Source organism: Alligator mississippiensis, chromosome 3, assembly GCF_030867095.1.
Source record: "Alligator mississippiensis isolate rAllMis1 chromosome 3, rAllMis1, whole genome shotgun sequence".
NCBI classification, from domain to species: Eukaryota; Metazoa; Chordata; order Crocodylia; family Alligatoridae; genus Alligator; species Alligator mississippiensis.
Genome location: NC_081826.1, coordinates 283,040,487 through 283,054,144, shown reverse-complemented (window position 1 = coordinate 283,054,144; position 13,658 = coordinate 283,040,487). Strand labels below are relative to the sequence as shown.

Genomic DNA, 13,658 nt, shown 5'->3' with positions numbered 1-13,658 from the left:
TTTGAGAGTTAAAATCATCAGGTCCCTTAGTTGTTTCAGCATGTGTTGTAGTTTTGAAATGCAAAGGAAATTTTAAACTTACGTACAAGTCAAAATTCCCCAGTGAATTAGGAATGACTGTCAAACATTTTACATTTTATTTGACATTTCTTCTCTAATTCCCTCTTCCTGAGATGCATTGTTTTAGTTTTGTGGATGTCAAACTTTGCAAGAAGCATGTTTGATAGTGATATCTGTTTCTAGTAAATACCATTGTTCTCAAATTACACCTTTTGTTACAACTAGACCAGCATCAAAGGTGAAACTAATGGTATCACAGTGGACTTGTTCCAGTTTCATTGTGATAACATTGTGTTTAGGATTAAGCAAATGACAGTACAGAATGTTCAGTGACTTGCCTTCCACAATGCAAATATTAGTGTCTGTCTTCACAGTATTGGTAAGGAAACATGATGACATTCATGCCATATAAGAGTGAAGTAAGGCAGGAATATGGTAATATTAGCCTCCCTTTTAACCTATTGCAAATTGTTTAAGTCACAAGTAAGTCAAAGAAACCTAGACATGAAGCTAATCATATTCTGGGAAGGGTACCTGATTATGACTATGTTGACCGAGGAACGCATTAACAGTGCACTAATCTGGTCATCATATCTTTGCCTCCTAAAATGGGCAGTTTTTAAAGCATTACATTTTCTAAAGCATTTCCATATAAAAGATTATGGTAATGTATATCATTGGAACATCAGCAACATGAAAACAAGTAAAGTGTGTAAGAAAACCAAGGCAGACAAGGTTCTTTGGGTAAATCTGACCTCTTTTATTAGACCAACTCAAATAGTTGGACAAATTCTGATTCATGCCCTTGGTTGGTAGGCTCAGAAGGGAGGTTAAGTATGAAAAGAACATTCCAAAACAGATTGAAGCCAGATAGGTGGGGCAAAGTGAGGAGGCTTGCACTGCTACTGCCCCTCTTCTCTGGAGACTATTCAATCCCCAGAGCTGTCATTGCAAGTCCCATAAGCACCAATATACTTCATGTATATAAGGAGCAACCCAAAACCAGTGACTTAATTTTGAATGATTAACGTATGGGTGCATCTACACGTTCATTAATGTGCTTTTTCTAATTTGCATTAATTTTAATACCTCTTTTGTGAGGTACTACTAGAAAAAGATGTGTTAGACTATTTTAATGCACATTAGTGAAAGCACATGGGTTTTTTTGTGATGCACTAATACGCTTTAAAATAGGCTAATGCACATTAAAGCTCATGTGTTCACGTGCCCAAAAGAAGGCTGCAGGAAGTTTGTATCTTTCTTACTCCTTAAATTTTCTTCAGTGACTTTTTTTTTTTTTAATATCAGTTCTTGGCAAACCAATTTATTTGGGGTCATTTTACAATTAAATCCAGATGTTAAAAACGGAAATGTCTGTTTCAGCTGTAAATGAACAGAAAATTCTCTTATTTCAACATAGAATGTTAACCTACAATAATCTTATGGAAAACTTGGCAAATATATTTATTACCAAGCTAGCAATTTATAGACTTTGTTAACCCCTGCCCCTCCCCTCCCCCCAAAATCTCCAAAACCTTGACCACTTTTTTACCATGCAAATATGTGCATAGCCGCACTTATAATAATGCAGCGGGTATTATTGCCCTTTCAATGAAATAAATGGCTAACTAAGGCTTTACCATGAAAAATATCACCTATTTGGTTTTTGGAGCATTACCTTACTGTTGTGATACCATCTTCCTGTTGTGGTTCTATTATGTTTAGAATTTTATTAGGACATGCTGTCTGGAGTTGGGGGAAAAGTATCAGTGTAATACTGTGTATAACCACTGCCCTACCAGTGTTCTGAAAACATGCAAATAAAAACGTCATTGAGCTACCATTGTATCATTTGCAAGAATCTCTTTGATCAAAACAAAATGTGCCTCTTGTTGCCTGTATGGAAAGGCAAAAATGTATATAGTAGATTTGTTAGTAAAGACGGGGATTAGGATCTCTTTGTCCAGTGGAGCCTATTTATATCCCAATTGTAATTCAGGCCCTAATTTAAATATCTGTATTCTTTAAAAAAATTACAATAACTAGAATTCCATCACTGGATGGCTTAACGTCCACATGATGGTCAGGATTTTTTGATTTTGATTGGAAATGATTTAAAGTTGTACAAGGGCAGAGGGACGTTTGAAATTGCAAAACTTAGGTATTTTTTAAAATGTCTTTTGTTTTGGTTTTTTGTTTGTTTTTTGTTCTTTTAACCTTTAGGCCTGAAAATTTTGTATGCTTCATCAAAGTTGAATGCATATCAGGCTCAAGTTAAAAATCCCTGAAGAAAAAGGATCTACCAATTAAATATCAACACTGTGGGCGTGTGAATATAGCAGTGTGAATATACTGGACTATACAGTAGTTTTGCATTTTTGAGTGAGCATTTCCAACTAAACAGTGTGATGGGGTGAGAATGGATGAGGGGTGTATGCCATCTTTCCTAACCCTGAAATACTAAGTTGTGGGCATTGTAGGAAGGTGAGGGGCAGATGTAATTTTGTTTAAAAAAAAAGATGATTTCAGAGTGATAGAAGAGAATTAATGGTACAGTATCCTCTTTTATTTCCAGATAATAAAATTACCCAGTGGGAAGATCCCAGACTGCAGAACCCAGCTATTACTGGTCCAGTAAGTACTGTGTGCACTATAAATTTTCAGTGATGCTTATTGTTGTGTCTCAAAAGTCCACTTTATGCTAGTCTGGAGGGGTGACTAGGTACCTCTTTGCAGCAGCTTCTCTGAGCTCATCTCTTCCTCTTGCATAGATAAGAGTGCTCATCTCTGCAGCAGCTTCTTTGAGCTCATCTCTTCCTCTTGCATAGATAAGAGTGATGTGGGGACTGTTTTAAAGTACCATAACTGGTAAGGATCCTAAGAAGCAGCATGGCATTTGTGGGCAGGTGTTGGAACATGCCTCCCCACCTTCCTTCCCATCCACTATTCCAGGGGAGGTATTGAGGCAAATTCTTTATCTCAGACCTTCCCTATCTATCTCCCCTGGAGTCTTTTCAGCCTTTTATTTTTTTATATCTTAGCATAAATGATATCATCATCCTTTTTAGTTCCCAGAAAAATACGTGGTGAGTAAATCTTCCCATAAATCCCTACATTCCCCATAATCTTGGTTTTGCTTTCTCTTAGAAATGTAATCTGAGAGCATTATATTCTCTTATGAAAATTCTTTCTATTCAGAAACTGTACAGCTAATAGATGGATGGTCACAGGTATGACATCCTTGGAATTTCTTTATTTTATGTTACTTTCATTCTTCTAGAGCTGCACAAAAAAAGCATCTCCATCGAGATGGAGTTATTCTCTACCTGACATTTAGGCTAGGTAAAGACATTATATACAAACCGGTATAAGCAATCAGAAACCAGTCTAAACCTGTAGCAGAACAGAAGTTCACTGTACATATGCCAGTTTAAAAAAGGCAGAACCCAGTCTAAGATAGACCTGGAAGGATGTAATATCAGATTCAATTGTTTTAGGTCAGACCAGTCTATCAAACTTCTCTAACAGATCCCCTCCTGACTTAAATTAGGTCGCAGTCCCCTGGCATCCCAGGCTGCTTTGCAGGTCCCTGCTAACCCCCACTAATAGGGTGGGCAGGCTAGCCTTGGCCTTCACTCATCTACTCCTGCCCTGCTGCCGAGCTGTCACAGAGCTGAGCCAGCACAGCTCTGTTCCCCCGCCCTGCCTCCTGCCTGCGTCTGCCAGCTGGGCAGGTAGGGGGACCCAGGGAGAGAGCAGAGGCCCCCCTCTTGTGCCTCCCAACCAGTACGACTTCTTTCCCCAGCCCAGCCCACTGCTAGCCAGCTGTCTGCAGCAGGGAGGGAAGCAGGGGCTCCCATCATGTGGCCTTCTGGCTGGGTCTGGGGGAGCCAGGTCCATGTGGCAGGGGTCTCCATTTTCCCGCCCCACCTCCCTCACCACTGACAGCTAGCAGGGATTGGAGCTAGGGAGAAAAGCTGTGCTGGCCAGGCAGCAGGGGAGGGAGCAAGCCCCTGTTGCGCAGCCCCCCAGTCTGTGCTGGCTCTGGGATGGGGCAGGGGCCTCTATTTTCCCCCATTCCCCTGCCTGGCCAGGGGTCGGGCTGGGGAGAGAAACCACACTGGGGTAGGCAGCAGGAGAGAAGGAAAGCCCTTACCGCATGCTGCCCCCACCCCAACTGTGGCAGCTGGTGTGGGGGTCAGGGCGGGGTGGGATCCTCCACTTCCCCATTACTGACAGCTGATGGGTGGGTGGAGCTGAGGAGGGAAGCCATGCTGGCCAGGCAGTGGGGGAGAAGTGAAGCTCCTGGCATGCACCAACCTCCCCCAAGTGTTCTGGCTGGGTCTGCATGGCGGAGGCCTCTGTTTCCTCCCCCTCCCCCTGCTGCCACTGGCAGTCGACTACTAGCAGGGGTTGGGGCTGAGGAGAGATTCTGTGCTGGCTGCCCCCTCCTGCAGCTGACAGCAATGGCTTGGGGGTGTCCCCAGCAGGCAGTCGGGGGTGGCCAGGCATTCAGCTGCATTTGACTCTGGCAAAGGGAGGCATACGAGAGTGCCCCCAGCGTGCTGGCCTTGGCCACTGCAGGTATCTTCATGCCCTCCCCCCCACCCCAGAGGGCGAACATCTGTTCTGTTCACTCCTGATCCAATCTATGCAGCTTGGAGAAACCCACGAAGGTTTGATCGACTCCACCTCAGCCTTTTGAATGTCTGTACCTAGCCTTAGCATTAAGGTGGTCCCTCAGACAAGAATACCCTTTTCCAAAGCAGAATTTCACTGTTGAAACCATCTGTTGTAGCAATGAGACAGAAGCTATATAGCCAATTTAATGTTGCATAGTTACTTTGCCGTCAGCATCAAGAAAAAGGCATTGAAAATATAAATAAAAACATATATTTATCAACAGTAACTTGCTCTGAAATCCTTTTCTGGACTCCCTGCCTCTGTCCTCTCCCATCTTTCAAATATTAAAATGCAGTCTGTGTCTGCCTGTCTCTCTGTGTGTATGTGTGTGTTTCTCCCCTTCCCTCGCTCTCCTCAGTTTATACCCTAGTAGGCAAACCTGCACCTTTGCCCTCAGAGATTATTCATTTGCTTCCTATTTTTTACTCCATTCAATTTAAATTACATACTCACTTTCATGGTACAGTGTAGAACTACCTAATTATTTAGGGTGAAGCAGTCTGTTTAAAAGCCAAAAGGCAAGTTAAAAGCACCACAGTATACTATAGCTCGTACTAAATTGCAGTTTTATTAATGCGCTAGAAAAATTCTGATTGATGTGAAAAGATCCCTAATACACCAATGCTCATCTTATTCAAACCCAAATGGTATGGCCACTCACTTTCATTAAAGTATTCTATTCTATGAACTTTTAAAGGAAGTCTGAGAAAAGGGTGGCTCTTTTCAAATGTTCATGTGAGCAAAATAATCCTGTGCCATCCACATCTGCTCTGAATTCTCAGAATTTGGGCCCCAGGGATGTGGATTTATGTGGAAATCTCCCATTGTGATGAGTCTGGAAATGTGAGTAGAAAAAAATCTTCAGTTCCCTATGGTGGTCATTTCTGACAGAAAATTTCATGAGCTGACAAATCACAGTATCCATTTACAGGCTTTACAGCTAATAAAAAAACCTGTGTCTTGTTACGGAAGAGGAGTGGTGGAATGGTGTGGGACGTTGGGGTTAGAGGGTATGGTCAGGAGGGTAGGGCTTGTTAGGTTCAAGAAGGATCAGTTTAGATAAATTATTTTCAGAACAGTGTTCAGTCTCAGGAAAATGAATAAATAGATTTATTCTCTTTCAAATATTTTCAAAACATTTAATAAGCTAACTTATTTTCAGCCCTTCCCTTTGCACTGCTTTATAGATCATCAGGATTCCACCCCTTAAGATCTTTCCAGAGGAAGGCTGAAGAAATTTGATTGGAATAGTAATGGCCCTTGGGTCATGATTTGGAGTTGATGATACCTTTAAGCCAGTGAGGTTCCATTGTAATTTCATTAAATGAATATGGTCAATAACAAGTGATTTTAGTGAAATTGAGGTTAATTTAATTTTTTGTCCATTCCCACCCTTAACCCATATCCAGACAGTGATAAACACACTAACAAGTGTTGACCTGAACCAGACTTCAGAAGTTTGCAGTGTAGCCTTCAAAGAGTGTGTGTCGCGTTGGAATGTAATGACTTTTCTGCCCCATGAAAGCATACTTCAGATGGTTATAGCTGTTCCATGTTTATGTATTAACTGTTTTGATAGGTGTCCTCTTTGGCCTGAAGGACTAGCAGGGTAAAGGCAAGCTTATGATATGACAGGAAATCCTTTGTTTTCCTTTGGTATTATGAAATCCGAAAGCTAAGAGCCTATGTAAATTACCTTAACATATAGGTCTTAGGGAGAATGGGAAGATGTTGAAACTTGTCTGCACAGAAACGTGACTACCATGACTACAACCTATTCAATTTTTAATTCAAAGCTTTTTTTCTTCATGGTTTCTGTGTTTGAAGACTGTGTAGTTGCAAATCGTAAGGATGGTGAATTAGATCTTTTAGCCTTACCATTGTGGCTAAGACAACTACATGTTTTGGGGTCTCATATCATTAGCTGAAAAGTCTAAGTATAGAAAAGTTCCCCTGACTTTTGCATTCAATTCAGCTTGTATCCTTGTTTCATCATAAATTGCATATTAAAAAAACCCTAGAATCTCAAAGGGGAGGCCTTTTGACCCTTATAAGTCAAGCTAAATAAATTATGACAAGAGATCTTTTGTCACTTCCTGTGGGACAGGGCAATACATGTCAGATTCCAAATTCCCACTCTGCTAACTATAATTCCAACCTACCAACATTTCTTTCTCCTATTTTAGTTTTTACACTTTTATCCTTTTCTATTTAGCTTTAAGCTGTCACCAAGGAAATATGTTCTGCTTCAAAGGTGTCTGCACAATAATGGTGCAAAAGAGCTAGTATTTTGCAGTATCATTTGCTTACCCCAGAAGGATGAATGGAATAAATTATTTTGCAAAATGTTTGAGATTCTTGGCATGAAGGCATTTGTTTAAATAATGTTGTAAATAGTTTTATTGGCGCTCATATCATCTAGAAATTAGATACTGAACAGCACCATGTGAATGTGGTTGTGCTTCCTGTACCTAAGATAGCACATTCTGAATGTGTGAACTTGTAAATCTCTTGCGAGGCGTTGCATTCTGCCATGTAAACATACCCAAAGATCACTCACCACAACTATCACAATTTCACTCTACCCCAGGTTGTGCTCTCACTTTCATTTTGAAAGATGTCATCTGCAAAATGGGAATAAAACTTTGGTTTTCTAATGATTTTGTCTGCCTGATCCAAAAGCCAATGGAGCGTATAGAAGCAGGGGTGATGCATAGGGGGTACACGTGGGTGTACATGCACCCCCTGAGTGTGGTGGTGCATCTCCTACAAAAAGGTGCTGCCAACACTGTTGGCAGTACCGGTAGGCCGTCGTCACTTGCCACCCCACTGCTGACACAGCCAGTGGCATTTGTGGCTGGTCGCTGACCCCTGGTTGGCGCTCGGCACCTTCTTCCCTCCCCTCTTTCCCCCCACTGACAACGCCAGAGGCGTATGTGGGAGCTCCCAGCTTACTGCAGCGGTGCTGCTCCTGCCGTGCTCCTGCCGCCGCCATGCCCCCCCCAGTCACCAGGGGGCATGCGTCATTCACGTATAGAAGGACTCTGTGGACTTCAGATCATGCCCTTCTATTGTGAGCACTTCAGTGATGGGTTGTGCCTTACTGTTTGAACAAATCCGAGGACAATGTTGCCAGACCATTGTTGAAACACCCGTTCTATGATAGCAGCTATATAAAAGAATGCCTATGGCTTCTTAAAATGGAACATTGTCTCTGTCAGTGAATCCTATTTTTTGGGCCTTTTTGATTATTCCCTCACACTTTTCTTTAAAACTAAGGATGGTCTGTCATTATAGTAAATCATAGAGGCAAAAAATATTTGATTCTTTGAAAACCTCTGCCTTAGTTTCTCCAGTGTAACGGGAACATTGTGTTGCATGCACTTCATATGCTTTCTGCAACAAACAAGTTTGGAACAAATCACAGCTGAAGAAAAAAGCATATGTTTAAACGTGTTGGTATTGTTAATAACATTTGTAGAAGATGCAAGGTATTAGATTGCAAGATGCATTACATGATCTGTATTTTTAATTTTCTCTCTACCAGGCTGTTCCCTATTCCAGAGAGTTCAAACAGAAATATGACTACTTCAGAAAGAAATTAAAGAAACCAGTGAGTAATTGTCCATTCTGTGTTTGAGATGCTTATTTTGGGGTAGAGGTGAAAAATGTAACTGACTGCTCCAAGAATAGATAATAATTGCCATGGCACGCTGTTGCAATACCTTTTCCTGTTTTCTTTACTTATCTTAACAAAGTAGTTAAATAAGAACAAGCAAAACAGACTGCAGTTTTCCTGTACAGATCAAGGAATTTCTCTCTCTTTTTTTCCCCTCACCCAAAACTGATACTGAGCCCTTGAGTCAGGTTTTTGTTTGTAAATTGAAAAGTGAAGAAGCAGTAACAAATAATACTGCCTCTCAAAGCATATAATCATAGTTGAGATTAATTAGTTTTCCTCTTGGCGTGCTCAAATGTAAATGGACGCAAGGACTTGTACTACTCCTTCAGTCTCAGCAGTTGTCTTTCCAAAGACAGTCAGAACTTGTGTTCCCACTGTTTTGTTGAGCACATGTTTAGTGAATAAAGAGGACTTGGAGGTCCTCTTCCAGTCTTTTGTTCCTAAGTACCATCTTTCACCAGCTCTAGAAGTCTTAATAAAATGAAAGAGACAAGAACTCGATATTAACTTCCCTGTGGTATTGATTAGCTTGGTAATAGTCTTAGAGCTCTGACAGCCCCAAACAAACATGTCACAGGGGTCCTATAGGTATTCTTTTCCTGTACATCAGCAGCTCCTTAAATATGCATCCCTACCTGTGAGGCAGTGTTTCTTTCACTATGTTAAAATGCAGCATTTCATGGGCTCTAAATAGCATTGAGTTCTTGGATGCAATAAAAAAATGTGATTAGCAGAGAGAGATCTATTTCAGGAAACTGACTGTTTCTTTTGCATTCTCCTGCCACTTGTCTGTATCCCACCTTATTTGTACTCCGTTTATTCCCTCTCCTTACATCCCCATTTCTCTTTGGCCTTGTCTAAATTCAGCTGCTTTTTGGAATAATGATTGGCCTTAGCTGTAATATATATTGGAGCAGAGCTCCCCAAACCTGAGAATCTTGATAATGCAAATTTACACTCCCCATGACATTGTAACAGTTTTCATTATGCAGCTGTGGTCTTCACAGTTATGATTGGCTAGGTTCCCTGAAGCTGTGTTACCTTTTATTAACTAAGCTTTCTTAAAATAGGGCCCAGAAATATATTCCTCTGTGTCTTTCTTGCTACTTTATCCTGCTTCTGGTATGTAGGCATGAGGGTGTAGGTGGGCCATAACTAAAGAACGATGATAGATTCTAGGAGAGACAAAATGCCAGCATCTTGTAGAATGGGAAACTCTGGAAATACTTACCTTATTTTTACTGCCATCTTTATTTCCACTGCCACTTGCATAAAGACCAGATCAATGTGAATTATATTTTTCCTTTGATGTAGGCTGATCTACCAAACAGATTTGAGATGAAACTCCACAGAAATAATATTTTTGAGGAGTCCTATAGAAGAATCATGTCCGTGAAGAGACCCGATGTATTAAAAGCCAGACTCTGGATTGAATTTGAAGCGGAAAAAGGACTTGATTATGGAGGTGTGGCCAGAGAATGGTTCTTTCTGTTGTCCAAGGAAATGTTTAATCCTTATTATGGTCTTTTCGAATATTCGGCAACGTAAGTGTCCTTTAATATATTTCCATTTCTAAGTGATGCAAATTAGTACCTGGGTGAAAGAAAACCTGATAAGATTGTCCTTCCAGATATATTACATGCATATTTTAACAAATGCCAATTATGAAATGTCAATATGACATTATATTTATACCCTGTTCAGAGAACCTGCTGAAATCTTCTTCTTAAACCCTTTTTATTTAATAATATTGGCATTGCCTTAACAGGCACCTTTCTTTATGTGTTTGTGGAGCCAACAGAAGTGTAAGGGAAGGTACTCTATGTAGGACACTCCTAGTCCAGTACATAAGTATTGCTTGTTTAAAGCTCTCGTGTTTCAGGGTTATAATTTAGTTCTCATGAGCTAATTCTTCACTTACCCTTAGGCCAGTCTACACTGCACTGACAATGTAAAGGCAACTCATAATGAGTGCAAATGTAATTCGTTGTGCTCAAAATGTCTTTATTTTAATCCAGTTAATATAATTCTATGTCATGTACTTAACTGCTAATACGGTTGCTAAAGATTGATTTGTTTATCACAGGCAATGTTTTCTGTGTGTAGGTGTCAATATTAGACTTGCTTCTTTTTCCAATAAGTGTTAAGTAGGTCGTAAACTAGATGAACAAGAGACCATGTAACTAGGGAATTCCTGTTTCTCTCTGAATGTGCGCGCCTGGGAAAGGGGACTTATTTGCATTATAGACCACAAGGTTGTAAAATATATTGTATTAACTAGCTCAAAATACTTATCCCTTATTGAATTTCAGTAGAAAAATATTTGCCTTTTGAAAAGATCGTTTTCATTCATTTGGATGTATGCCACCATGAATGAATAATTTTTAAATAAAACTAGTTAAATGTTAGATTCAGTCTGGTGGGAAAATCAGTTGTAAGTTGAAAGAAATCCCATTAAACTGAAAATTGTCATTAAAAATAGCAGTAAGAAATTGTTGCAGATGGCATATTTTTAACCTATGTATTAAGAAGCCTGTTTTTAGTGGGGGGTTTTGGTTTTTTAAAAACATTTTGGTAACAAAATTAATCTAGAATTCACATTGTAGATATGTATGTATCCAGAGTATCACTTACTTATTAGTGTACTCATTCAATCACACTCTGCTGTATAGAATACATTACTGTTTAAATCTTGACAGATGTGTTCAGTCCACAGACAATAAAACAGAAAACTACCTCTGTAGATTCAGTACTGTAGCAAGGCAATGCCAGTGTTGCACTGGCACTGGGTGGCTTTGCATGGGGGTGCCAAACCAAATGGAAGTAATGTTATGTAGTAACATGTTGTGGGGTGCTCTGCACCTGACATGTGCTGGGCACCAATAAGACTGGCTATAGCTATATGTCATTGTTATAAACCTCTTACTCTAGAATTACTATGTGGTATATAAGTGGTGACAATGGCCCAGGTGTGATCCTCTTCCACCCTGTTCAAGGCCCTGAAAATCCACTGTTACTGACATCTTAGCTTTAAAACTGTCACAAAAACATAGCAAGAAAAGGGAAGATCCACCCCACCTTTTACATTAACAGTGTTTTAGGGATTCCAGGAACTTGGAGTAAGATCACACTTAAGTGACTAATAGGTGGAGTAGGCCCTAATGCAATTAGAGCTCTCGCCTTTGAATAATAAACATTTTAATATGTAAAGGAAGATGCTGGATAACTCAGGTAGGATTAGAAAGCCACAACCCTGAGGATCTCCTTCACTTCTGTCTCCTTTTACATTTCTTCTTCTCTTGATTTACTCTTTTGAAAGCTGTTTATCACAGCTTCTTTGCCTTCAGTGAAGAAGGACCGTGCAAGGCTCTCTTCCCCAGAACTCATGCTACTCCACATATCAGTGCGAGGAGACCATTGTGTAAAATAGTGATGCTCTACTTTCAGACCATGAGCCAGCTTTATGTGAGGTGATATTAGGCCGGGGTGGGTCTCCTCATAGATCTGAAACTTCGGCAGTGGGGGTGCATTGGCAGTGTCAATTGCCTCTTCCCTGCTGCCAAGTTTCTAGACCTATGGGGAGCCCCGCGAAGCAGATGAAGTGGCTCTCCTGATGCACAGGATGGTGCTGACACATGGGGTCACTCCGCCAGATCCGTCGTGCAAGGTCAGGCTGGTGTGTGGGATTGAATTGGCACACAGCCAGGTCTGGCATGTGGGGTTGGGCTGGCATGAGGTCAGGCTGGTGTGCAACTGGATCCAGCGTGTGAGATTGGACCATGCATGTGACCGAGCCAGCAAGCCAGATCGCACCAAGCCTGTGCACAGGATCTATCCTGCACATTGGCTCCATGCCATTCATCTGGCCCATGGGGGTGGAAGGTTGAGCACTGCTGTCCTGTGGGGTCATGCCAACACTCAGGATCTCAATTTCGCGCTGTTAGACAGGAAGGTCTGGTGTACAATTGTGCGCATGCGCACACACACACACACAAATCTATTAGGCACGTACATACACACTAGGTTAATATACCCCCACCAGGCATGCACACACACTCGACCAACTCAGGCACATATGCATCCAAAATTACCAGCCTAGGTACATGCATACCTAGCACCAATTCAAGCACCTACACACTATACACACCAAAAGTTAGACAAAAATCAATTGTCATACCCGCACACCCAGTACACATACACGGATCACTAATTCGTGTATCATACACACAACGACATATATATTCACCAGTTCACACACAAACCACCCACCTACACATACACACGGGTGAGTTCCTAACTTGGATGGTACGGTATATATGTGTGTGTTTGGGGTATTTGGGATACCTGGGAAAAGGTTAAGGTGAGAGAGAAAGTGTAAGGCATGAAAGTTGCCAGAACCGGCATTAGAACTGGTAGACTAGAGCTGGCTGAGGAACTGAGGCTTGGGGTTACTTAAGGTCAAGTGGCCCCGAGGTCACTGGTGCAAGGAGAAAAAGCCCGGTGGCAAGGCGGAGACGGCCAGGAAAGAGAGAGAGGAGAAACCTGGCAGCTTGGGATTGGAAATTGAGGCAGACAGCTGGGAGCTTGGGGGCAGATAAGTGGTGGCAAGGAGAAAACAGTTAGGAAACACAAAAACCCAACTCAGGGTTTCAAAATAACAGGTTTATTAAACAGACAACACACTACACAGCCCCATGAAGTTATTGGTTCCTACACACACACGTGCACACTCTCTCTCTCACTCACTCACAATGGCAGCAGGAGAAAGAGAGACTCAGTGGAAGGGTTGGAGTCCAGGTAGGGAAGAGAAACAGAGTCCAAGTCCTTAGTTGAAGAGGGGGTGGGGGTGATAGCTACCTATCCAGGCTAGAAAAAGGTCTTTGTCTAGTAGGTGTTGTCCAGAGCGAGTTGCCGGCAGGGCCTCTGGGTGGATAGGTGGTGTGGTGTGGTGCTGGTCCAGATGGAAATGGCATCCCAAAGAGTCAGTCTTCACTACCCCTATTTATGGGGCAGACTACCTATGATCTCCTATGGGGAGGGCATGTCCAGGCAATGTCAGTCCTGTTCCAGAGGGTTCCACGTATTCTTACTGAGCATGTGCAGCCTTGGCACAATGGTGGGTTGCCTCATCTTTTTTGTTTCTTGAATGCTGAGGGTGATTCCAAGGGCTGGGTCGTTGGTCTAGGTATTGGTGTTGATGGTTCGGTCATTCAGAGAGAGCTATTTTTAGACC

General features: G+C 41.6%; 1 protein-coding gene across 5 annotated transcripts in view; it reads left to right on the top strand.

Annotated features, from left to right (window-relative positions):
- The window catches only part of NEDD4L (NEDD4 like E3 ubiquitin protein ligase), a 352,508-nt gene that overhangs the window by 304,181 nt on the left and 34,669 nt on the right, over positions 1-13,658 (top strand). For all 5 annotated transcript variants that reach the window (XM_059725264.1, XM_059725263.1, XM_006268859.4 and 2 more), the window contains 3 exons: positions 2,636-2,694; positions 8,291-8,356; positions 9,740-9,969. In XM_059725264.1, the coding sequence (XP_059581247.1) occupies positions 2,636-2,694; positions 8,291-8,356; positions 9,740-9,969 (355 nt within the window). The remainder of the gene's footprint in view (positions 1-2,635; positions 2,695-8,290; positions 8,357-9,739; positions 9,970-13,658) is intronic.